Source organism: Aythya fuligula, chromosome 1 (assembly GCF_009819795.1).
Source record: "Aythya fuligula isolate bAytFul2 chromosome 1, bAytFul2.pri, whole genome shotgun sequence".
Taxonomy (NCBI): Eukaryota; Metazoa; Chordata; class Aves; order Anseriformes; family Anatidae; genus Aythya; species Aythya fuligula.
The window spans coordinates 65617013-65641417 of NC_045559.1; the positions used below are offsets into that span (position 1 = coordinate 65617013).

At 45.2% G+C, this 24405-nt stretch overlaps 1 protein-coding gene across 2 annotated transcripts in view; it reads left to right on the top strand.

The window, feature by feature from the left end:
• BCL2L13 (BCL2 like 13) overlaps positions 1-24357 on the top strand; it is a 40412-nt gene extending 16055 nt beyond the window's left edge. For both annotated transcript variants that reach the window (XM_032186664.1, XM_032186674.1), the window contains exons 6-7: positions 6199-6342; positions 19081-24357. In XM_032186664.1, coding sequence (XP_032042555.1) covers positions 6199-6342; positions 19081-19896 — 960 coding nt within the window. In that variant the 3' untranslated portion in view covers positions 19897-24357. The remainder of the gene's footprint in view (positions 1-6198; positions 6343-19080) is intronic.
• Positions 24358-24405: the final 48 nt, after the last annotated feature.

Below are 24405 nucleotides of genomic sequence, written 5' to 3' on the forward strand. Positions count from 1 at the left end.
AATTGAGTGTTTAAAATTTATTCTTAAATTTTAAGTGTGTTTTTCCTATTTTAATTTTTTAAAATAAATATTTTACCTCCTTAACTAGATTTCCCTGCATACTTTAGAAACTGATCATCTAAGCAAGGGCGTGGGGCACTTTTAAAGCAGTTTGTTAATGTTTCTTGACAAGTTACTGCCCATGGCTATGTCAATTATAATTGGTGTGTTTGCTTTTGGTTTATTGTTTTATGACTCATAGCATTTTAGCTTAAATAACCATGAAATCTGATTATCAAGAAGGTTCTTTAAGATGGGTATGTTTTTCTTTTCAGTTGGTGAAAACTATAAATGGGCATAAAGCTAGACATTATGGCTCAGATGGCCAGGGGGAGATGGATGGAGATTTATTCTCTACTGTGTCTCCATGTGCGGTTGGTACACAGCTGTTGCAGCTATAGCACTGGGTAGATTGATCATCCATATTGGGAGTTTTATGATTCAGTTTTATGATTCCTCCATTGCTGCTACATTTGTGCAGCCTTTGTGATTAATGGGTTTTGGTTCCCATTAGCTTTTGATTGAGAATATCAGTCAGACGTTGTCTTTGCCATCGTCTTGACTTACCCATAATACTTGTTGCTACAAAACTTTTAGTCCACAAGCAAAACAGAATGGAATTTTTGTGTAATAATACAGCATCCATTGATATTGTTTTTGTGGTAGCTTGATACTTCAGGAATGCCTGGTAGTTCCTTTAATAATACTTGTTTTGTGAGGTGGAATACACTTGTATTGGTTTCGTTTCCTTTTAAATTCCTTTATCGTCTTAACCAGCATCATATTTTGTAACAAAAGAGATCTAGGTATCTCTCCTCCAACTTCAGTCTAACTTAATTTTCACTCTAAGAAGAAGCTGTTTGCAAAATAATTTTTTAAAGTAGCTATAAATAGACACACAGTGTTAGGTCTAATTAGCAGACATGCAGCAAAATGAGGCCGTGCTGGCCTCAGGTTCATGAAGGATTTGTATTTAAATTGGCTATGAGAAGACTCTTCTGCTCCTGCAAATCTACTCATAGATTTCTGTAAGAACAAAGGACTGTGGGAAGCAGTGAAGATATGCCCAGTACTTTAAGAGCGGAAAGGCAAATTAATAAGAATAGCAGTTTACAATGAATAAAGTGTTTTCCGTGCTAAATATACTTAGTAGTTAAATATATTAAATGTACTTTATAATGAAAACCCCAAGAGAAAGCAAATACAATACTCCATAGATAGCTCTTTAACAGGTTAGTTTCTTGACACTTCCTCAGGTTTTCCATAAAGATGTCTCTTACTGAATTTGGTTTTATCAGTTTGCTAAGAATGATGAAGGCTTTCCACCATCGCTCTAATGAGAAGTATTGCTGAATTGAAGCTTAGGTTCTTTGATGACTAACTGTGTAAGTTAAGAAAACATACAACAAGCTGAGCTAGCTAAACGGAATAGTAAATCACTCCCTGTTACATGCTGTGGCCATCACACATCCTTAATTGCTTGGGTGGAGCAGAAATTGGAAAGACACAGCAATTGTCAGATATGACGGGTTAAAAATGTCAAAGTGCTTTCCCACAGACAGACTTTTGGCTGGTATATCTGTGATCAAGGCTTGTGGTTTGATCCAGACTAGAAGAAATAAAATTACTAAATCTAATTGATTAAATATATTTTAAGTTTCAGGTAAGCTGCATCTCTTGTGCTCAGTAGTGGCACCTCATGCAACCTCACGCAGCAAGATGTTCTTCTTACTTTTAGTATCATATAAGCTAATATATAAGATCTCACTTCAAATTTCTGAGTCCTTGCTGTTGAAGGGCAAGTTCCTTGGTCCCTTTTAGCAACCTGGACATGGGTGAGGAGCTCAAGTCGGAATGAACTGTTTTTCTATTCTGATTTCACCTTTGACACGTTATCAGATCCATCTTGTGTGTATGTATGTATAGGTATCTATTATATATGTGTATATATAAAAGCTCCACCTATTTAATATGTTGAATGAGATGAGCTCAGAGAGCCTCACTGATCCCCTAATGGTGCAGCACTTCTGTGGCACAAAGCAGACTCAAAGCAGTCTTTGTAAATCTTGCTTGAAGTTAGGTGTATGTGAGACACAGGTAAGCATACAATGCTGGGTAGGTATTGGATTAAAATAGTGAAGTTAGCTGGTTGCAAGTTAATGTGGACAAAGGCTTGATCTGTCTCTTTTACAGTTGGCAAGGTATCAATTTTTTAGTCACTCCAGTTTTCACAGAACCTGTTCATTGTGCAGGCATAAGCAGAAAGAAGACACTTCTAAATGTAGCTGGTATTTTTTCCATTTGTAAATGTGGACCTTTTCTGGAGTGCAGTGGTATGTTTGAACTGCTGAAGAGATGTGATTAACTTACAAGGGATGGAATGTAAAAGAATGTTTTCTGTTACTAAAACATCAATGTTCATGTGAATAAGAAAATATTGCCAGGTAAACAAATGCATGGGAACATCAGTTCTTCCACTAACATCCCACAGAAGCAAAGTTTACCTGTAGATATTTGAAGTGCTGGTTCTCAGTAAAGGAATTCCAGGAGAAAAAAATATTTCATGTATTTCTCAGAAATTGTGATGTGAGAATAATAGCTACGATGGATCCTGTAAAGAAAAGGATAAGGCTCTCTTTAAAACGAAACCAAATTAAAAACATCCCAAGCTTAAACAGGGTATTATTTTTGTAATGAATATATTTTAAAATCTGGCAACAAAATATTTCTTTGTTTTTTATGCTATGCTTAAAAATTAATATTATGTAAATACTCCAAAAGTACTTAATCCCACTATTGTGCATCAGATAAAAGAATAACAAACACTGATATTTAGAGTCAACTGAACTAGTAGGTTATCTTAATAGTTATCTTAGTAGTTATCTTAATGTTCCATTTTTACTGATTAATGGGAGCTAAAACAAAGCTAAAAAGCTAAAGCAATAAAACAAAAATGTAAGAACTAATCATGTAAAGAATTAAGTGATTTTTTGTAATAGTAAAAAGATACACAGGAATGGCAATTACTTTCAATATAACTTAAGAATTAAAAAAATCTTCAAGATCTCTCTTCAGAATTGTAATATTGTAGTGTGGGATTGCAATAGTATAACTGGCAGAAATCTTTCATATACACAATCAAATCTTCTGATCATAAAGTATTTTTATTTTAATTATTCCTTAGAAGTTTCTCACCTCAACTGTTTTCTGCCATGCTCTGCTTGATACTGTATTTGTTTTCTTTAGTCAAAGTAAAAAAGGTCCCTCTTACTCCTTTCGGTGCGCAATGCTGGTGGAACAAATTGCAGTTGCTTTGAATTTTTAAGGCTGTATTTTTACTTAGGTCTAGTTTAAATCTCATCACCATGCACGTAGTTACATCTAAGTACAAAAAGTTGTTGCTAGCCTTAATGGAAGTACTGTGAACTTGTTTTCTTTCATGAATTTGGGTTAGTTTTGTGCAAACCTGGTCCTGCTCCTACTGATCTAAAAGGTAGAAGTCCGTAATTTCAGTGGGAAAGGAAAACCAGGCTGTTTGTTGGTCTGCATGGAACTGAATGTCAGCATCTGAATTAGGTCTTAAGAGTAAGGGACCAGCAAGACATGCTAAATTTGGGAGGAGTAGATGGATTAGGTGTTTAAACTGGCATAGGAAGAAAGCAATAATTTGAATTCACTCAATTTCTTAAGCAGCTTTTTTGTCTTTGTTTCTCCTCCCTTGATCTTAAAGTAAATGTCAAATATTTTGAGATGGAAATGTTCATCTTGTTGTAGAATTCTGAGGGTGTGTTCAAAGCCTTCAAAAGATACCTAGTCTTGACATATATTTTTTTTTCTTTAATCCAAAAAGACTTCAATTTCCTCTGACACTTATCTCACCTTGACCTGTTCCTTATGCCTGTGCATGTAACTGTGAGTTTGCATCTTTTCTGCTTCTGGGCTGAGATTAATTACAAGAAACTCAAAAAACCACAAGACTTTTAAAATTCAAGCAGCATCTCATTTCTAGTTAAGTGAATGAAGTGTTTACTGTTGTTCCCAGAAGAACAGTAATATAATCTGTTTTTCATAGTATTGGACTCTATCTGTTTTTAATCAACTAGAACACTTTAAATTTACCAGACTGCAGGCATTTTTAAGGCCCTTCCTGTTCTTAGTGGTCCATCTGAGTCTGACTTCACCATGGATTAAGTACAAATTTCAAACCCAGCCTCCTTTTCCTATGCTTCTTCCTCCAGCTGTGCTGCCTAAGGTGTGATTTTTGGGAATAGTAAGAGAGAATATTTACAGAAAAGATCAGGCTAAAGGAGGGCAAGACTGGGAAAGAAAGGAGGCATTTAGAGTTCAAACTGTACAATAGTATTAACCTGTATCCACCTTGCGTGGGCAGGAAACAGTGGTCTGATTTGCACAGTGTTCTAATGACCTTCTTCAGCCTTTACAGAGAAGTGCAATGCAGTTGTCATAAACTCGATGCAGTAAAATTAATATTTATCTTTCTCTTGTGTTATAGTAGTTTTTTTCAGATGCTAATGACTTCAATTCATACCAGTTTTTCCTGAACTTGCCAGAGTACTGCATATAAACATTGCCCAGAGGGCCACTTGCTTGTTCTAGGAGAATAAATTTAGAGTTTAAAAGTTCACCTGCATGTTGTTTAGGCAAACAAAACCATAATTTCAGAAGGAAGTGTCTAGAACTATGTTATATAAAAGAGGTGAGTTCACAGATTACTGCATTTTCCAGAGCAATTCACATTTGGGTTAAGGCTGAACATTCAGTTATAGTTGGAAGGAGAAATAGGAGTAGGAACAGAGTCAGGGAATTCTGTACGTGGTAGATTTGGCACAGGAGAGAGAGTTTAAACATAGAGAGGAGTATGTGTTTATCACTTCAACAATGCCTGTAATGTTATGCTGCTGTGGGGAGTTCATAGAATAATGGAATATACAGAGTTGAAAGGGACCCACAAGGATCATGAAGTCCAACTCTTGGCCCTCACACAAGACCATCAAAAAAACAGACTGAGACTGCTGTCCAAATGCTTCTTGAGCTCCGGCTGGCTCAGTGCTGTGACCACTGCCCTGGGGAGCCTGTCCCAGTGCCCGACCACCCTCTGGGTGCAGAACCTTTCCCTAACCCTCAGCCTGACCCTCCCCTGTCCCAGCTCCATGCCGTTCCCTCGGGTCCTGTCGCTGTCCCCAGAGAGCAGAGCTCAGCGCCTGCCCCTCCGCTCCCCTCGTGGAGCTGCAGGCCGCCATGAGGCCTCTCCTCAGCCTGCTCTGCTCGGGGCTGAGCAAACCAAGGGACCTCAGCTGCTTCTCATATGTCTTGCCCTCTAGACTCTCACCACCTCTGTAGTCCTTCTTTGGACACTCACTAATAGTTTTATGCCTTTCTTATATTGTGGTGCCCCAGACTACAAATTGCTCTTGAGATGAGGCTGCTGCAGAGCAGGACAATCCCTTTCCTCGACCAGCCAGCGATGCCATGCCAGATGCACCTCAGGATGCAGTTGGCCCTTTTGGCTGCCACAGCACACCGCTGACTTGTGTTCAAGTTGCAGTCAGCCAGAACCCCCAGATCCCCTAAAATTGAGCCCTGGGGAACCCCACTAGTGATTGCCCACCAGCCTGATGTAACCTCACTTATTATAACCCATTAAGCCCAAGCTTCTGTCCAGTCAAAAAGCAGAGCATCAACTTCTAAAGAGTTTGTCTAGCACAGTGCATCTATTAAAGGATGTATGTGAATTTGTTGTTTGAATACATTTTTCATGTGTATCCCTTCAAACTACCTATAATGCTGCATTTTTTTTTTTTTTTTACTTCTGAAGTAGTAAGTTCTGGACCCATTGTGGTTCTTTACCTGAATCTCATGTTGGGGAAACATGGGGCTCAAGAAATGACTGCAGTACTGTTCTGTGAAATTCCCAAGTTACACTGTGGTGTTTTGCTTGTTAGATTTCCTACTGTTTTGTATTGTATTTCTATCTCTTGTCTTCATAAAAACAAAGTGTATAGTCTCCGATAACTCTGAACTTGTAGATCCAGACCTTTTCCATAGACCACATGAGTTCTTCATTTTACCTACACAATAGTATTGATAAGGCTTTCTGTATTTATTCATAATTTTTTATTTATTTTTTTTTTGTTTAAGGTCTTGGTACCCCTGGTTCTGCTACAGCAATTCCTTATGGAGTTAACCAGAAGAGGCCAGGAACCATTGAGTGCACTTGTGAACTTTGGGGTGACATATCTAGAAGACTATTCTGCAGACTATATCATTCAACAAGGAGGATGGGTAAGAAAACAGTTTAATTTCCATATTTTTATTCAAAGCTTATTTCCAAGTGTAATACTGGTCTTAATAGTAGAAAAGCTATTTGTACTTAAAGCAGAAAGCTAAGAGGAATTGCTCGTGCTAAGCCTGTGGGAGAAGGGATGCCTGAAAAGGGAGAAAAAATTCAGGAGGTCAGGACCATATACTTGGAAAGAGATGCTGGGCAGTAATGTATTTTACCTCTCTGCCCCAAGGCATAATTGACTTTTACCTGTTCATTATTAATGTTGGTATTGAAGACCTATGTGATCGGACCCCACATTTTCTCCAGCTGGTCTGTTTCAGTTCTTGCATGTCTGGTGTTTTGGACTGTTGTTGAAATAGCAGATGTCCTCAGGAGTAAAATAATAACTATTTTTCATACACTTTGTTAATATGCTAATGGTTGAGCTTTTGTTTGAATGCTCTTTCCTGTTAATATACATACAGAATTACATGTACATGCAAAGACTGGTAGTAAAAGAGATACAGTGCCTGAGAGGGTCATCTTTTTAATCTTGTCTTCATGCTACAGTGACTGCTGGAAATGTTATTTTTTTTCTCCTCTTAAATTTCAAAGGGTTTTTAGCAGATGAGTAATTGGGGAGCATGTAGTACAGAAAGGTCAGTAGGTTCTTATTTATTATTATTTATTATTTAATAGCTAATGCATATTGGATTTTATATAGGACCAAGCAAAATTGCTTTGTGCTGCATTTCCTTATGGAAGTCTTAAATTCATGATAACCAATAGTCCTGAGTCATGGCATACTGAGCAAGATACATCAAAAAAAGTATCAGTTAATTCACAGGTGATGAGCTGGGTCTTGAAGGTAGAGCTGTGGTAAAGGATGCTGATCTTTAGATTACTGTGTTTGGGAAGGATACCAGATTTGAATGGGATTAATCTGGGATTAGGGAAATGCAAGTTGATTTATTGTAAAAAGAAAAGCTATTCAGTAAAACCTGGTGATTAAAAAGTGCTAGTAGGAAAAATCTCATTCAAAGGACTTCTCAGATTTCAGGACGTTACCTGAATTTTTCTTTAGCAGTAGTTCCAGAATTTCTGTATTTCTGCACCTACCTAAATCCTTTCACTTCCTGGCAATTGTGGATAATGGTTTTCAAAACCTCGGGGGGAAGGGGGGGAGGGTTGTTTGTCTTTAATGGACAGAAACATTGAACAGCATGCATCCAAATGACCTTAGGTCACTTGATAAATGCATTTCCATTTCAAAGTCTTTGCATCACAGGCAAGGCCCTTACTTACAACTTTAAGAGGGGGTGGATGATAGAGCTGTTTTGCCTTATTTTTTTTTCTTTTTTCAAAACCTCAGAAAAGACTGTGGTCTGTTTTCTGTCCCCTATTTGAGGCCTGCTATAAACATACTTAATACAGCGCAAAGCCTCTGAAAACAAGCGGCTTTTCAGCATGGCCTCCGAGGGAGGGGGGTGTGCTTTGTGTTTGTGTGACTGTGCATGTACGTACAGGTCTGGGTAGTCAGTGTTTAATGGGCTACGAACTTGTCTGTATACATCCACTCAGGCATAAAATCAGACTGACATAAGCGGTACAGCAAACAAGCCAGAGCTATTTTTGAAACAGCAGAAGAGGCGAGGAAAGAGGCAAGGTGACAAAAATCCTTTCCAACTGAGTTAGTGTAGCTGCGCTAACCCTTTGTGAGTTGCTGTGGGGCTGGGGCTGGGGGACCTGCTTTGCTTGTGGTGCTACTGGGAATGGTATCCTGGGGACAGCAATGCTGAGAGCAGGGAGTGGAAGATATTTGTGTTTTCGGGATGGGTTTGGGAGAGCCACATGGCAGGCTGTTAGCTATCACCCAAGTGTTTTGCATTTTTTAAGATAAGCATCTGCCACAGGAGTGCGGTGTGCCAGATCAAGGTATCAGTAATGCTTTGTTAGAGCCACGGGTGATCTATAAACCTAGGAGTCTCCAGTGAATTACACTGTTAGGACAGTAAGAGATTGGGGTTTTATGTTGTTCCAGAGTGGTGTGCAGATAAGTTTTTCCTGCAGCTGGCAAGAGCTCTTTATTTAGAACTGAAAAGATACCGTAACAGCTTATCTGGTGTTCTGTGGATCAGCAGCAGAGGAGAGCTTTATGGGAGCCTGTTTTTCAGTGCTAGACCTGAATAAAACCTGTAGCCTTTAAGGCTCTGTCTATTCCCTTGGCACTGTATGATTTGGGATCCTCCTTGGTGTTCGGATTGAAACCTACCTTTGCGAGAAGAAAAGTAGTCAGTTGGAAGAGCAGGGGCTAGATGAGCCCTTCCTCTGTTCGAACTGCTGTTCTGTGGAGTCAACGCTGCATGGTGTTGCATCATGCAGCGGGACCACTTGCTGCGTAACGCTGTGCTGCTGCTGTACAGCACGTAGGGCTCCGGAGATTCTGCCTCTCTGCAAGGCTTCAAACTAATTTGTGGGCTTGGGTGTCTTGTAGGGCTGGGAAAGCATCTGATAGAGGACAGTAGACAACAACAATTAGAAGCAAAATTGCTAGCTCAAGGGAATAAAGGTGAAGAAATTGGATAGTGAGGCAATGTATTTTAGGAAATCAGCACAGCTTGTGAGGAATGGGGAATTGGGGATACTAAACTAAAGGTAGCACCTCTAAGGTGCGAAGTAACTTCTGGATTTTTTTTTTAATCTCTTTTCTGTCGAGATGTGGTGATGAGATATGAGTTGAACAATGAATGTTCCCATTCTTCCTTCAAATTTTAATTCTGTTAGCTGTTAATGGTGGAGTGGGACTGGGTTGTAACAGTTGGTGGGAGAATCACTGTCATATTTGTGCATGTGAAAGTGTGCATCATATTTTGATGCTATCAAAATGCGTGTGTTGGTGCCCTTCCTCTTAGTCTATTGTACTGCTCTAGGGTAAAAGTCTTCCGAGGAGGGATGTCTGCCTTCAGCGCATTGCATGCTGTGTTTGGATGCAGCTGGCATGGAAATGTCTGTGTATGAAGAGTTGAAATGACTATTCCATCTAGTTTACAGTCTCATAGCTTGCAGCTACTTGCAAACCTGAGTTTGGAAGACTTTAGGAAAGCAAGGGAATCTTGCTTTCTTCTGGATGGGCTCCCTCTCTCACTAACTGCAGTGATGGGTTTTGCTGCAGCTCTTACATTTACTCTGCTTGACTTTAAATTTGAGAACGATCTCTCACTGGAGCAAAAAGCACGTTTGGCGGTTCACGTGCTCTGAATAGCTACATGTGAGAATGCACATCTCTTCTTCTGATTCTGTTCTGAACCCAAACAGTCACGCTAGGATCTTGTTTCCGTATTGTTTTGAAGCATCACAAGCCCTTTCCCAGTCAGATTTGGCAGTAATTTCATTCTACTTCCCAAAGGCAATGTTAGGGCTCAACAAACTGACATGCAGTGTACACGCTCTCCCCTCCCCTCCCCTCTCCTCCTGTCTCCTCCCTTCCCCTCCTCTTACTTCCCCTCCCTTTTCCCTCTGCCTGACTTCTCCAGGGCTGAATGTTGCTGCATCAGAAGCAATTCTTGATCTCCTGGAGAAGTGCACAGTAAGGCCAGTCAGTTGGTAAGGATTTTTTTTTTCCTCTTCCTTTCCCATCCCTCCTCCTAAGTAATTGATTTCTTCTCAAGCTCTGCATATTCTGATTTCAGTGGTTAGATTTCATCTGTCTGGGGATGTCTGTAAAAGGGAAAAAGTATAAGATTACTCAGAAGCTAGGTGGTGGTTCTTTTTTTATCGGATTCACTCTCATGTTACAAGCCCATCTGCTTTTCGTATCGTTGAAAGGGGTGAAATAAATGTATGCAGTTAGTGTTTATCAGGAATCAGTAACCTTCCTTCTCTCAGTAGGAGGCTTGTGTTTGTATTTATGACCATAGCTGAAATCGACTCTGCCTTCTCAGGGTTCGTGTCTTATGATGTTCAGAGCTGGATTTGAAATTAACTAGTCATTTGCCCGTGTTGGAGAGGATAAAGTAAACTTCCTTAAAGCATGCTTAGTGTTTACAGTTCCTTATCTCAGCTTCAGAAGGGCTGTTCTTTATCTCCAGTGTTTTGGTTTGGGCTTTTCTGCTCTTTCTGACATTTTCTTTGCTGCTGTTCATTGAATAATGTACGTACTAGAGTCTGTTAACAATCTGGAGAAAAAAGATAAAGAGGCACTTGTCATCCCGGGCAAGCAAGGCAGGCAGTGTGCGCAACTGGAGATTAAAATCTTCTGCAGCAGCCCAGGTGTCTGCCTCCAGAATGACAATGCAAAAATAGACAGACTTGCTACACTAGGGGAAAGATAAGTAAGTTTAATACGGTAGCGGTGCAAGAAAGGGGAATCTAATTAAAGAAGTTCTATAAAGGAGTTTTCCTTTCAAAATAATTATACTTTGTATGTCATGGAAAATGGCAATGAAATATCCACTTTTTTTGTATGGAACTTCTTTAGTACAGTAATAGATTATTTATTTTGTTTTAGGCACTGTGGCTGAAGGAAAAGGAACTTAAATGGTGAATGACTGAGCAACTAGATCTCCTTTCATTTTGTCCTTCAACAACTTCAGATCGGTCTTTCTAAGGAAATGGTCTCTAAATTAATGAATTTACTTCAATTTTCACTGCTATAACTAAAACCTAATAGGGTGTTGCTTTGGAATTGCCACTCTGCAGGTAGCAGAGGTTATGCCGGAGGACAGGGGAATCAATAGGATCATTTCTGAAGGGTGTTCTAGTCAAACAGGCATTGAAGGGGTAGGAGCAATGGCTTTAATATCAGCGTGATTTGATTTGGTTCAGATTAACAATGCATTCTTTTTTTCCCATTCTTGTCTTTTAATAGAAAGTTTAAGTCAGACAGTCCTATTTGTGGATTCTGCTGGTTTTTTTCTTGGCTCCACCTATCTCAAGCTTCATAAAGATGAATGCTACAGTGAGTGACTGGGGGATTTTTATTATTTTGGAACTATTTTGGATCTGGGTGTTGCGAGCTGCCCTTCTCTAATAATCCATTTCTCTGAAGGACGAGCACGGTGATGCTGTTAATCTGAATTCAGAAGGGATCCGAAGAGGCATAGCACAGCTCTGAATGCAGAGGCAGGGTGCAGTCTGTCCACCGAGTTGTTGGCAGGGGTGGGGGTGAAGCTGCACCGACGCTGCAGGCACAGCCTTTCCTGCTCAGCCCTCGGCACGGACGGCACTTCAGCGGTTCGGCAGCGTACGGCTACTCCTCTGTCACAGCAGAAATCATATGACAGATGTACTCCCAGCTCTGGGGAAATGTGTTACTGCAGGAAACTTGCTTATTTCCTCAGGGGGAGATCTTTTGGGATTCCTGGATGCAGGCCAGTTCATAATTCATTGCCTCCTGTTTTTCAGTCACTAGATTATAAGCACAAAAGTGTTTAATGGGTTCCTAGTACTTTTTTTCATTGCTGTGACAAGGAAAGAAATGTCTGAGTCTCATTTGTCTCTGACAGATTATGTTACAAGGTAAAGTTCACTACTCAAGCCCAAGAAACTTCTAGCTGTGCTGTGTTTTGAATTTCTTATTGTAAATATTGCTCTTCTGGAATGTTCCACTTTCCGTCAGCATTTCCTCCTGTATTTCAGGGTGTTGCCTTGGGGATTTACATGGAACCACAGAAAGGTTTGGGTTGGAAGGGACCTTAAAGACCATCTGGTTCCACCCCCCTGCCATGGGCAGGGACACCTCCCCCAGCCCAGGCTGCCCAAGGCCCCATCAACCTGGCCTTGAGCACCTCCAGGGATGGGGCACCCACAGCTTCTCTGGGCAGCCTGTGCCAGTGCCTCACCGCCCTCAAGTGAAGCATGTCTTCATTATACCTAATCTGATTCTACCCTCTTTTAGTTTAAAGACACTCTCCCTGTCCTGTCACTGCACTCCCTGACCAAGAGTCCCTCCCCAGCTCTCCTGCAGGCCTCTTTAGGCACCGGCGGGCCGCTGTAAGGTCTCCCCGGCGCCTTCCCTTCTCGAGGCTGAACACCCCCAGCTCCCTCAGCCTGTCCCCAGAGGAGAGGTGCTCCAGCCCTCTGATCAGCCTCGTGGCCTCCTCTGGGCCCACTCCCACAGGTCCCTGTCCTGGTGCTGGGGGCCCCAGGGCTGGACGCAGGGCTCCAGGTGGGGCCGAGCAGAGCAGAGCAGAGGGGCAGAATCCCCTCCCTGCCCTGCTGGCCTCGCTGCTTTGATGCCGCCCAGGGTACGGTCGGCTTTCTGGGCTGCAAGGGCACATTGACAGCTCACAGCGAGCTTTTCTTCCACCAGCACCCTCAGGTCCTTCTCCTCAGGGCTGCTCTCAGTCCATTTTATGTGAGTCTGTTCAGTTGCAGGAGAAAAAAGATTCAGGCAGCATATATTTACTTTTTTTTTTTTTTTTTTTACTTATTTACTTTTTTTCTGCCAGAAGGTGGCACTCCTCTCTGACTGGTGTACAGAAGTTTTGACTTTTCTAGACAAAATCAAGATCTAGGGTGTATGGCTGGCTCATTTGGCCGTATAGCTTTTTTTTTGTGTCTGTGTCATTAGATATTAATTTTGAATGAGTTGCCTATTCAAATCATCCCTCGTGTGAACAGCTAGCTGTTACCTGCCTGCTTAAACTTGGGTAAGAACTGAACCAGAGACCAGTCAAGCTTTTCAGAACATTTCAATAAAAACATCACCCACCTTCTGTTTTGGAAGAGCAAACCTTAACATCTAGGTAAAACTTAGTCATAGGATTCATTTGGCATCATATTACAGATTGTTCTGGGGATGTGTTAGGAGAGAAACAGAGGATGTGTTCGGCTGGAAGCAGGGAGATGCGCTTCCTTGTCTACTAGCTTGACTTTCAAGGACCTCAACTCAGCAAGCTAATTGCAGAGATACATCTCTAACGAAGATGTTGATGTCTGGGTTTACAGAGTAACACTATGTTTGTAGGAAAAAAAAGTTGAGTTTTGAGACATTCAGAATTTTAATTTGAATACCTATTTCTACCAGAAACAACTTCACATAAATCCAAATGAAGTTTTTATTCTATTGAATATTTATTTGTTCCATTATGAATAGTTAAAGTTTTTGTTCAATAGCAAAAATAACTGCTTTAGTTAGGAAGTCAGCTTTTCTGTATGAAATTAATAACAAACCCATGCGAAAACTTTGAAATATAGTATAGTTGTCACAAGCATCAGTTTCCAAATCTTGATGTTTTTATTTTTTTTATATTATTGCTTTTCATTGTCTTTAAGTCATAATTGAAACTGATGGCTATTAAGTAGCACTCTCTGACTATATGTTAAAGGTTTGTAGTGTTTTGAATTCCCTGATGAGATTTTCAAAGTTCAGGTTACTGATGCTAGCAGGGCTACAGCTGAATCCAAACTGATAGGTTCTGTTTAGAGAAGGAGGTTTCAGATCATTGCTTTGTTACTGGTTTACAGTTGACTAGTGTAGCTTGGCCTGTAGCGTAATGGCCATGGCCTGTCCTGAGGAATAGTCTAGCATGTTTATTGAAGGTGTTTTCTGTCACTTGTAAAACTTTTCCACAGGACTTCTACAACCTTTTGTAGGTTTTGTAGGTTGAAGACAGTAATTGGCTTCTGGAGCTCGGTTTTTATATCTACAGATGTCACCTCAACAGAATTAGGTTGACCTTCTCCTCAAGACTGCCAAATGTGCTGTGGACCATCCTTGTGTTCTGGCTAAGAAGGGAACTATCCAGTTCTTCCTCTTGTCATGACTTGTGCCAACTCTTCCCTCAAGTGGCCGTGGTTGGAATCAGCAGTGGCAGTGTGGTGCAGTGAGGGACTTATTCTTGCTTCTGTGGGCAATCATCATGTAGGTCTGTAAGAATAACGGGTGAAGAAAAGCAGTCCAAGTTTGCAAACGTCCCTTCCCAAATTTGAAAAAGCACAACTCTATTTATTGGAAATAGATAGTCTACTGCTCTAGACCAGAAAAATCAAAGCAGATAAAGAAATACATAAATTCCTTAGTTACCATTAAATCTAAAAAGTATGGCTTATATAAGACCTCGGGTTATTAAAGATCCTTCCAAATGTGCCATCCTGTCCTGAATTAATCTGTCTGTGGAAGCTTTGCTTCTGGGTCACATCTGTAGATGAATTAAGAGAATTGTCCTAAATGTTGCTCAGTTTTTATTGCAGCTGCTTTAAAAGAAAAGCAAAACAAACAAAATCAAACCTCAACCACATCAGCAGGAAAGCACAGATTTGTTCTCTTCATTTTCTGAATTAACTCTTAATACAGCTCAAGAAAAGTAATCTATTTTAAATAATGCCTATTACCATTTGGCTTTTCAATTAAAACTTTGTACACTTTCAATGATAAACATGGCAAAATTATGCATTGACACTCGTTATGTTAGCTTTCCCCCTGGTTTTCAACCTTGGGCAGCCTGTTTCTTAAGGCAGGGAGAGCTCTGTCCCTGAGGCACTGAAGTAGAAGCTGTCTGTGAAGACTTGCTACCGAAAGGCTCACCTGGGCTTTATAAGGGTCTGGTTTATAGTGGTGTTGGTGACTGATAACTCTCTTGAGGTCAGTCCAGTCTGCACAGTGTGGGAAAGGAACAATATTGCTTGAGTCTCTTAGGCCCTCCACTCCTCTGAAGGTAGGATGGGTGTGCAGGGTTTGCACATGCATTCATTTGAAATGCTGAAAATTGCTCGTATTCCCCACATACCTTCCCTTCATTCCCTCACCCTCTCCACAACAGTTTGTCATGTTGCCCTCAACATAGGCCGAGATCTTACCTATATTTTGTGAGAAGTAACTCTCCAGTGATAGTGCTCCAGCAAACGGCATCGCATTTGGAAACTGCCCTGATGTGTGGGAATAATTAGAATAGTTAATGCCTGGTCCTTGTGTATCAGTGGTGACTCCCCTCTTTGTTAACCCAATGAGGCTCTGGCATCATGTCATCCTGAGCTAAGATACTTAGTAGCTGTGGTGGTGCTTTGCCTATATCATTTGTTCACTTCATCAAACCGTCTGTGGGTTCCAAAGAACATGCTTGATCTTGTTTTCTTTCTTTTTCTCATGAAAGAACAACTGATTTCCTTCATGAGGGGAAGGGGAGGTGAGTGGTGGATCAGGAACAGAGCAGAAGCAGGGCTGTGGTGGCTTTACTCAGGTGGGCAGCTGAGCTCCACCACAGCTGCTCTCTCACTCCCTTCCTCAAAGGGGAAGGGGAGAAAACACGTTAAAAGGGACCAAAGGTTGAGATAAGGGCAGGGAGAGCACTCAGCAATTATTGTCACAGGCAAAACAGACTCAGCATAGGGAGATTAGTAAAATTTATTGCCTATTACTAACAAGCTAGAGAAGTGAGAAACAAAGGAAAGAAACTAATAACACCTTCCCCCATCCACCCTCTTCCATCTCCTCCCCCTGAGCAGTGCAGGGGAGCAGGGAAATGGGGGCTGTGGTCAGTCCCTGACGGCTTCGTCTCCACTGCTCCCTCAGGGTCCCTCTCTGCCCCCGCTCCCTGTGGGGTCCCTCCCAACTGAGCCTGCGGGGGCTGCCCACAGGCAGCAGCTCTCCAGGCACTGCTCCCACACAGCTCCGTACCATGGGGTCCATCCCCCAGGAGCAAACTGCTCCAGCATGGGTCCCCCACGGGTGGGCAGCAGCTCCCCCCAGGCCCCCTGCTCCTGCGTGGGCTCCTCTCCACAGGCTGCAGCTCCGGCCTGGGGCCTGCTCCTGTGGGGGCTCTCCATGGGCCACAGCCTCCTCCAGGCCACATCCACCTACTCCACCGGGGGCTCCTCCACCCATGGGGGGGCTGCAGCGTGGAGATCTGCTCCATGTGGGACCCATGGGCTGCCTGGGGACAGCCTGCTCCACCAGGGGCCTCTCCACAGGCCGCAGGGGAACTGCTGCTGCCTGCCTGGAGCACCTCCTGCCCTCCTGCTGCACTCACCTGGGGGCTGCAGGGCTGCTTCACTCCTCGCTCTCCCAGCTGCTGTTGTGCAGCAGGATTTTACCCCTTCCTTAAATCTGCTCTCCCAGAGACGCAAATAACATCGCTTACTGACTTGGCTCTGGGCAGTGGCGGGTCCCTTTGGAGCCAGCTGAAACTGGCCCTTAGCTGACATGGGGCAACTGCTGGGCCCTGCTCATAGAGGCCACCCCTGCAGCCCCCCACTACCAAACCCTTGCCACATGAACCCACTACAAGAGGTTAGAGGAACACATACTGAGGCTCATTAGGATGGCTTAAATTTCACCTCAGTCTCTGTAGTGCCTGTGGACTATGGGCAGCTCCCTGCTGCGGGCTGCTGAGTCACTGCTCAAAGGCACTTGACTTTCCACCATCAGCTAGACAGAGACTTCAGGGGAACTCGGCCCTCCGAATACGGGCCTAGCTAGTGCTTTTTTCAGTTTGCTGTTGAGAAGAAGTTTGCTACAACCACTCAGCTCTCAACTCTGTAGGAGTGTGGTTTCACAATATTTCTGTTCGTCATATTTGACTAGTCGTAATAACATCTGTGCCCTTCCAGCAGTATGTTAAGAGGAGGGCTGTTACCAGTTGTGGGGGGTTTCTTCGCCATTCTTTTTTGCTAACATCAGATTACAAATGCAGTCTGGTTTGTCGTGATGTGCTGTGGGCAGGCCAGGAAAGAATCACTGACTGGTTTGTTGAAGGGTAGTGCTGAGCGGAGAGGAGGGGAATATCAGAGGTTCACGAGACTGCAGGTTTTACTCTTACTTATTTTGTTGTTTAATTTTGGTGGTTCTGAGTCAGTATCACCTGTGGAAATAAATAAATTGCTATTATCACAGGTGTTTGTTATTAGCTTGCATTATGATAAGAATATTTCTTTCTTAATCAACATCCAGAGAAAATCTGGATGATCAGAAGAGCAAATGTGCGATCTCAGAGGTAGCAGGGGCTGCCTTTCCATGCTCAGTGCTAGGCAGTATGCAGAAAGCTAACCCAGTGCCACTGCTCCTGTGCTCAACGCAAGTTCACTGATACAGTGATAGCCTACACTGTGAAAGAGCCAAGTGTTGCTGCCCATAAGCTCCGCAGATCTCTCAAGTCCCAGTTCAGTGCTTTTGCCAGGGGTCTATTCCTGCTTCGTGTGCTCTTCAGTTAGTGCAAGTGGTGAACTTTCTCTCCTGTGCCTGTATACTTGGTTTTGTTTTGTTTCTGTGGAGATCCTTCCCCGTTCAAGGGAGGTGACAAAGTGCAGTGCGTGTGGCAATGTGCGCTGCTGTCTGTGCAGAGCCTGGGCCCCTCGCGCTTCCCTGCGAGAAGAGCACTTTGCTTCTGGCCTGGTCGTTATCAGCCCTGCTGATTTGCCTACTGAAAGCCGGAAACCATTCACTTGTAGGCACTGGATTCCTAGTGTGTTAGGAACAAAGTGATAACTGGGAGTTACCAAAGCTGAAATGCATTTTCCTTCTACTCTGGAAGCTGGGCACGGGGATAGATACAGCATTTTTTGGCACCGGTGCAAGCAAGAGCAGTTGCTGGCCGCCTTCTACCCTCACTCACACTAGCACACTGAGGTATCTCGGCAGACCTAACTGGAAGGTGATCAGGGTTAAAAACAACTCACCAAAATAAATAGTAGGCTTAATTTGGATCAGTTCCTCCTATGGATCACCGCTTGGATCCACAAAAAAGTTATGGGAGAAGCAATGAGGTATCTTGGCACGGGAAGGCCACTGGTAGGAGACTGGACTAGACCCAGAGCCCAAAGCCATAGGTGTCAGGAAGGGTTTAAAAAAGAGGGGGACAACTGCACAGGAGAACTATTAAATGCAGAAGGGAGCAGAGGGAAAGAAAAATAATGGATTTTTGTCCAGTGCTTCATGTTATGATGGGACTGTACAGGAAAGCTTGGTAATTGAAAAAGGAATTTGCACTGGAAGGGCTCCCAGTACTGCAGCGATTGGTAAAATGCTCAAATCGTTTTTGTTAGGTACAAGGGAGTAATCTAACTTTTGCTTCCAGTTTCACAGACATTGACTATATGGCATATCAAACTTTGGGGTCAGTGTTTTACACTTGCATTTTCTCTAACTGGAGCCCAGTTTTTAGGGTGTCTGCAGGTTTCGCCTAGCTGAATAAAATCCAGGAAACCCTGTCTGTGTGTTAGGATGTCTGTGCTCATGTGTCTGGTTTAACTGAAGTTGTGTGGCCAGAATTGTAATGTCAGACTTGAAAGTGACATTTTAAGAACAGCAAAATCAGTTCTTAGTAAATTACTGGAATTAGTGTAGATTGCAGCTTGCTGGTACAAATTAGGGATGCAGGCTTCAGACAGCACAGGAAATGCAATAAAATTAATGTTCAGAAACCTGTCAGATGGAGAAGCAATACAGAGCATGTGCATAAAGTGGAGAGGGAAGTGGTGTTCAGCTGTGCTCACATGCTCGTTGGACTTTAGTTTCTTCTTCTCTGAGTAATAGTGCCCAAGTGGTGTGTTGTGGTGACGTACTCGGTGACGGGGTGACTGCAGGGCGAGGAGGAGCTCACAGCAAAGCTCTTCCCAGTGGCTCCGTCCTCTGCGAGTCCCAGTTGCACCGGCTGGGTTTTGTCATCTCTCCCATGACGTGGGTCAGGCACATCCCGCTCCCGCAGAGGCCCTCTCCGTTTTCTGCCAGCCTCACCAGATTCCCAGGTGTCCTCCTCCCCGTGCAGGGCGCGTGGAGCTGAAGCCATTGCTCACGTGTTGTTCCTCCTTTTTGTTCGCAGGGGACGGTCTTCAGCTTGGAATCGGAGGAGGAGGAGTACCCCGGCCTGATCGCAGAGGACAGCAATGACATCTACATCCTGACCAGCGACAACTCGGGACAGGTGAGCCCCCCGGAGTCCCCCACGGTGACCACGTCGTGGCAGTCGGAGAGCCTGCCCGTCTCCCTGTCAGCGAGCCAGAGCTGGCACACGGAGAGCCTGCCCGTCTCCCTGGGACCCGAGTCCTGGCAGCAGGTGGCCATGGATCCTGAAGAAGTCAAGAGCCTGGACAGCAACGGAGGGGGCGAAGAGAGGAGCGAGAACAACTCCTCCAACTCAGACATCGTCCACGTGGAGAAGGAAGAGATTCCGGAGGGCATCGAGGAAGCGGTGGTGTCGGCAGCTGCTGCGGAGACTATGCAGGCAGCGTTTCCAGCACCCCCTGCTCCTGTACCGCAAGCAAAAGCACCTCAAGCTGAAGCTGTGGCTGCCGAAAAAGCACATCCCTCCGCGCTTCCGCGTGCAAAACAGGAGGAAAAGGGAAAAGCGGCTGAAGAGCTTGTTGAACCCGAAATCCCCGCGCTAAGTAAACCTGTCCCAAAGTTAGCCCCGTCAGAAGAAAAGGCTGCGCCAGAACCTGAGAAAATACTGCTGCCAGGGGAAACAAAAGCGGGGAAGGAGGGCCGTTTGGAAGAAATAGAAGAGAAATCCTCCGCGGCAGAGGAGAAGCCGATCTTATTGCCGGAAGGGAAATCTATACTGCTGTACGGGGGGGCTGCCGCCGTGGCGATACTGGCTGTGGCGGTCGGGGTAGCGCTGGCGCTTCGAAAAAAGTAACAGAGCTCTCTGGAGGAGGAGGAGGAGGGAGAGAGAAGAGAGCCCGATCCAATTTTTGAAGTTGTGTTACCTAAAGGTTGAGCTGCCTGCTGTTTAATTGGACATTTGAGCAACGTAATGGTGACGGGGTGAGGTCATTCACTAAGCCTCCAGCTATGGACAATCACGTTTTTAGTAGAATTGGGGCGGGGACTGGTTTTTCGTGATTAAAGTACAGGGGTATTTTTAAAATAATAATAATAATAATAATAAATTCTGCAAATTTAAGGACTGAAGTGCAGGTGCTGAAGAAAGGGGTGCTCGTACTCTAGGAACTGGAATGGAGAGCCCCCAGGGGAAGGGGAGAGCCAGCTGCTGCCGACCCCTGGAGTTTTTGGCTTCTCAGAGTGGCCGCTGTCGCAGCTGTGCTGGCTTGTCACTTCCCTTTGCGCCCCACGTCAGCCACCCCCAGTCCTGCAGCGAGAGGCTGGTCTCCCTTTTGTCTCGGCTTCCTCTCAGGTACTGCACTGCTCCTCGTAACCTCGCAGGTGCCCCCTAACCCCCCGTGGGAGAGTGCTTCTTCTTACCTCTCTGCTCACACCTGGATCGGCCCCTAGCAGCTCCCGAAGCCCCCGTCCCCTACAGATGCTGCCTCTCTGCGGCTGTGTTCCCTCCGAGCACCCCGGGGGAGGTTGGGGAATCCCTTGGCTCCGCTCCTGCCCGCCCCCCTCACTGCCACCCCCCAGTTACCAGGCGCAAGGTAATGCTGGACACGGGGCCGTTCGGTGCTGCGACACCAGCAGAGATACGGCAAAACTCCGTGTGAAAGGGGGGCTGGTGATGTTCCCCCAGGATATTCAGAGGTTAAACCCTGTTGTGCCCTGTGTCCTGCTGCGGTCTGCATCGTTCACAGGGGAAGCTGTGACAGAACCCAGGTGCACGGAGCAGTGGCTCTGGTACCCGAGCAGAACAGCATTAACCATCTCCTGTTTGCCCACAGTGCCGCTCAGTGCAATTTCGTTTGCGATTCTGAGCCTGCCATTGGCTAAATTTGCAGGTGAGGAAGTTGCTTTGGAAAAGTATAACCCCCTCATCCTGCAGTCACACCATTTCCAATGTGTGCAAAGAGAAACCCAGAAGGTGTCACCGTGCACCAGTCACATCAGATCCAGCCGCACGTGGCTCCTCCAGCGCCCGTCTGTGTCTGGCCTTGGCTGGGCCGGAGCTGAGCTTTCCAGGCAGAATTCGTGGTGCATCTCTGAGGGTTTGTGCTGGCGCCGTGGCTTAGAGCAGATGGAGGGAGGTGAGAGGGGACTTGGGATAATGCAGAAATGGAAATGTGAGCTTCCTGTATGAGCTTACTCCTCATAAAGCACAAACACAAGGTACTTTATTTCTAAACGATGATAGCTAGAGTATTTCTCGTAACGAGCCTGTTTCTTAAGTAACCTGATAATCCAGAGATTTTGGCATATTCTCTATTTTAGCATATCCTTGCCACATTTTCCTACCCCCCCCCATATCCCAGTATGCTGGTAAGTCAGTAAGAACCTGGCAGAGCCTAGGGAATTTTTTTTGTTTAAGCTTTTTTGAGAGTGGATTTTTGTAGGAAACTTGGGTTTTGAACTGTGTGAGGCTGAATGTGGAGAGGAAGGAGTGTTGCGTATGTACTGCTGCTCGCTCAGGTGCTCTGGGCTCCACTGTTGACCACAGATGGCTCTTCTGCTTGTGTGTAAGAGGTGGCAGGTTATCCTTAAAACAAAAAAATCAACATAAAAACTAAACATACACAAGGTTGTCAAATAGAAGTGACTTTTTTTTTTTTTCCCCATCTTTCTCTGTGTTCCCTCTCATTGCTGTACTGTGCCGGCCTTCATCCATCGCCCTCCCTCCTGGTACCTCATGGGGGCTTTCCTCGCTCTGTGGAGAGGAGTCTTTATGCTCCTTTTGTCACAAACATGCAAGTTTACAGTTTTGCTTCGTTTCACGTGGCACGACAGTGTGTATTGACGAGTGGTGTGCGCTGCGAGGGGAGGAGGCTGGTGCCAGGTGGCAAGGGCTGCTTTGCTGCCCGGCGAGGCAGGAGAGGCCTCCCCTCTGCTGCTTTGCTGGTGGCTTTGTGTCCTTCTCGTGTTAACCCCGTCTCCTTGCTGGAGGTGAGGCAGCTGTTTGGGAAATGCCCCGTCTGCAGCTGCTCCGTGGGTTATGCAGAAGTACCTAAATATGCTCGGAAGCAGGGATGGGGTTTTTTGGATATGCTGGATAACGTGTGCTAGTTGGGGAGGGACAAGTTGTTCCTTTGGCTCTTCTCTCTCAAGTGGTTGTTTTACTGGTAGTGTAGGAGATGAGCACAGGACAGATGACAATAAATCTACCAGGGAAAAGTCCCTGGCTTGCTGATGTAAGAGCCCGATGGGGCATTAGGTCAGCATCTTTTTCTGTACGCAGCAGTTTGAAGGCAGCAGCAGTAAGGAAAACAAACGTGGTGGTGGTGGTTGGTAGGCGTTTTCATGGTGTTGTGAAGGCCTCGAGCACCTGGTGCTTCGCAGCACTTCATGGAGCAGCAGCTGCACCGCTTTGTGCTTGGTTGAGGGGCCCCTTCTTGTTCTTCCCATCTTTAGGGTCTTGTAGATTGGACAATTCAAGAAGCGTTTGTAACTCTTTCTCCCCCATCCCTCTGTGAGTTTAGAAATAAAAATCTGTCGTGTCTTCCTCTTTCCTCGAGGAACACTCCACTAGCCAGAAGGGTTGGGTCTGGAGGTTGGAGTCCTGTGGTCAGAGCTGGACCCGGCCCTCTGGCAGTCACCAGCGGGTTTGTGCAGGCTCAGGCAGCAGCGCTCTGACCGACCGGAGTGCCAGGCTGCGTGCTGTGGGGGCATGAATTAGCACATGGACAGGCTTTGTCCTGTCTGCAGGTACAGTAAAGTCACCCCAGATGGCACGGTGCAAGCACCTGGGACTTCCTGATGCACCCGCTCTTGCAGCTGGCAAAGGCAAGGCAGGAGCTGTATAGTGAGGAAAAGGCAGATGATAGAGTTATTCTCATGTGTGTTACTTATCCCCTTCCCAGAAGTGCCTCGATATGTCCTTGAGTGGCCTGTACCTTAACGAAGTATCTACCTTAGACCCCTTCTTTCCTCTTCACCTTATCCCTGGCTGCAGCACGTCGAGCTGAGGTCAAGCAAAGGGCTGGAGCTGCACAGCGTGCAGGGCTGCCTCTGAACGGCCCTGGACACAGCCGGGACCTGGCTGGGTAGCGAGTGCGGTGTGTAACTGAAGTGAAGGTGAAAAGCTTGGTCTGTTCTCATTGCGATGATTGTAGTAGACAAAAATAATCTGAGGCCGCAACGCCTGCCCTACCTTCAGCCACAGCGGTGTGGCAGCACTAGCAAAGCCCCAGGAAGGCAGCTGTTGCTGGCCTGGCTCAAGTAGACATGCTGCTGATGGCACAGGCTTTCATTCCCTGAACCAGCACCAGCTCCTGCTACACGGCAGCTGCGGGGGTACGTGGAGCCCAGGCTGCAGCAGGACGCAGCGTGCCAGGCAGGACACACTCAGCTGTAGGCACGTTGTCCTCCAGCTGGTTGCACCAGAGAACGTTTCCAGCGAAGCACGGTGAGGGGAGGCACGTTTAATCCACCAGTATTCACAGCAGTACCGCCAGCTGCAGGCGGTGCCCGGGCTGTAGTGTTACCAATACATCCAGGGGAACCAGACTCCACCGCTTGGCTTCACCGCCCCACCCAGCTGACTCCATCACTTTTTTTCCTATTCGGAGCCGACCCCGTCTCGGTCTCCTAGATGGGCTGATTGCTTCCTCCTGGCCAGAAGGCTCCGGGTACACTGCAGGAGAGGGGGAGCTGCAGTGGGCTTCCAGTGGAAGCTGCTTTCGATCTCCCTGCAGTATTTGCAGGGGGGGCAAGGAAACACTGTTGGTTTGGACAGAACAAGCTGCAGAGGACGCATCTGATTGCTATACCTTTAGGGGGTCTCTCCCCATTTTTAACTGGCAGTATAAGCTTTTATTCAAGCAGCAAGCTAAAACCCACTTGGTTGGAGTAGCAAAGTCTAATAGGACTGATGCTGAGGGGTGTGTGCTGCGGAAATCTTCCAGCAGGCTTCTGCTGGGTATCAGCAGGCAGGGGCTGACTTGGGGGATTTCAGGTTCTGTTCCCGAGAGGAGTGCCTGGGGGATGAGACCCTGAAGGGGCCTGAGGTTACCCCTTGCCCAAGGAACCGGTCGTATTACTCCTTTTAATATGCAAGTGCAGCCCTCTTGGGGAAAACTGGCTAAAGCTTCTCGTGCCATTTGGTTAATAAAAGTGTTTCCACCTTTAAAAGAAAGTTCTTTCTGGCTTCGTTGTTCCAGGGTCAGTTTAAGTGAAGGGGTATGAACCTTTTTCCCTCTGCCAATGGGACACTGCTGTAAGACCATGCCCCCAGGTTGCACTTTAATAAATGGTACAGTTTTCAAAAACAAAACCTAGGTGGTGGGTTTTTTTTCTCCTTTCCCCTCTTCAAGTGTAGAGG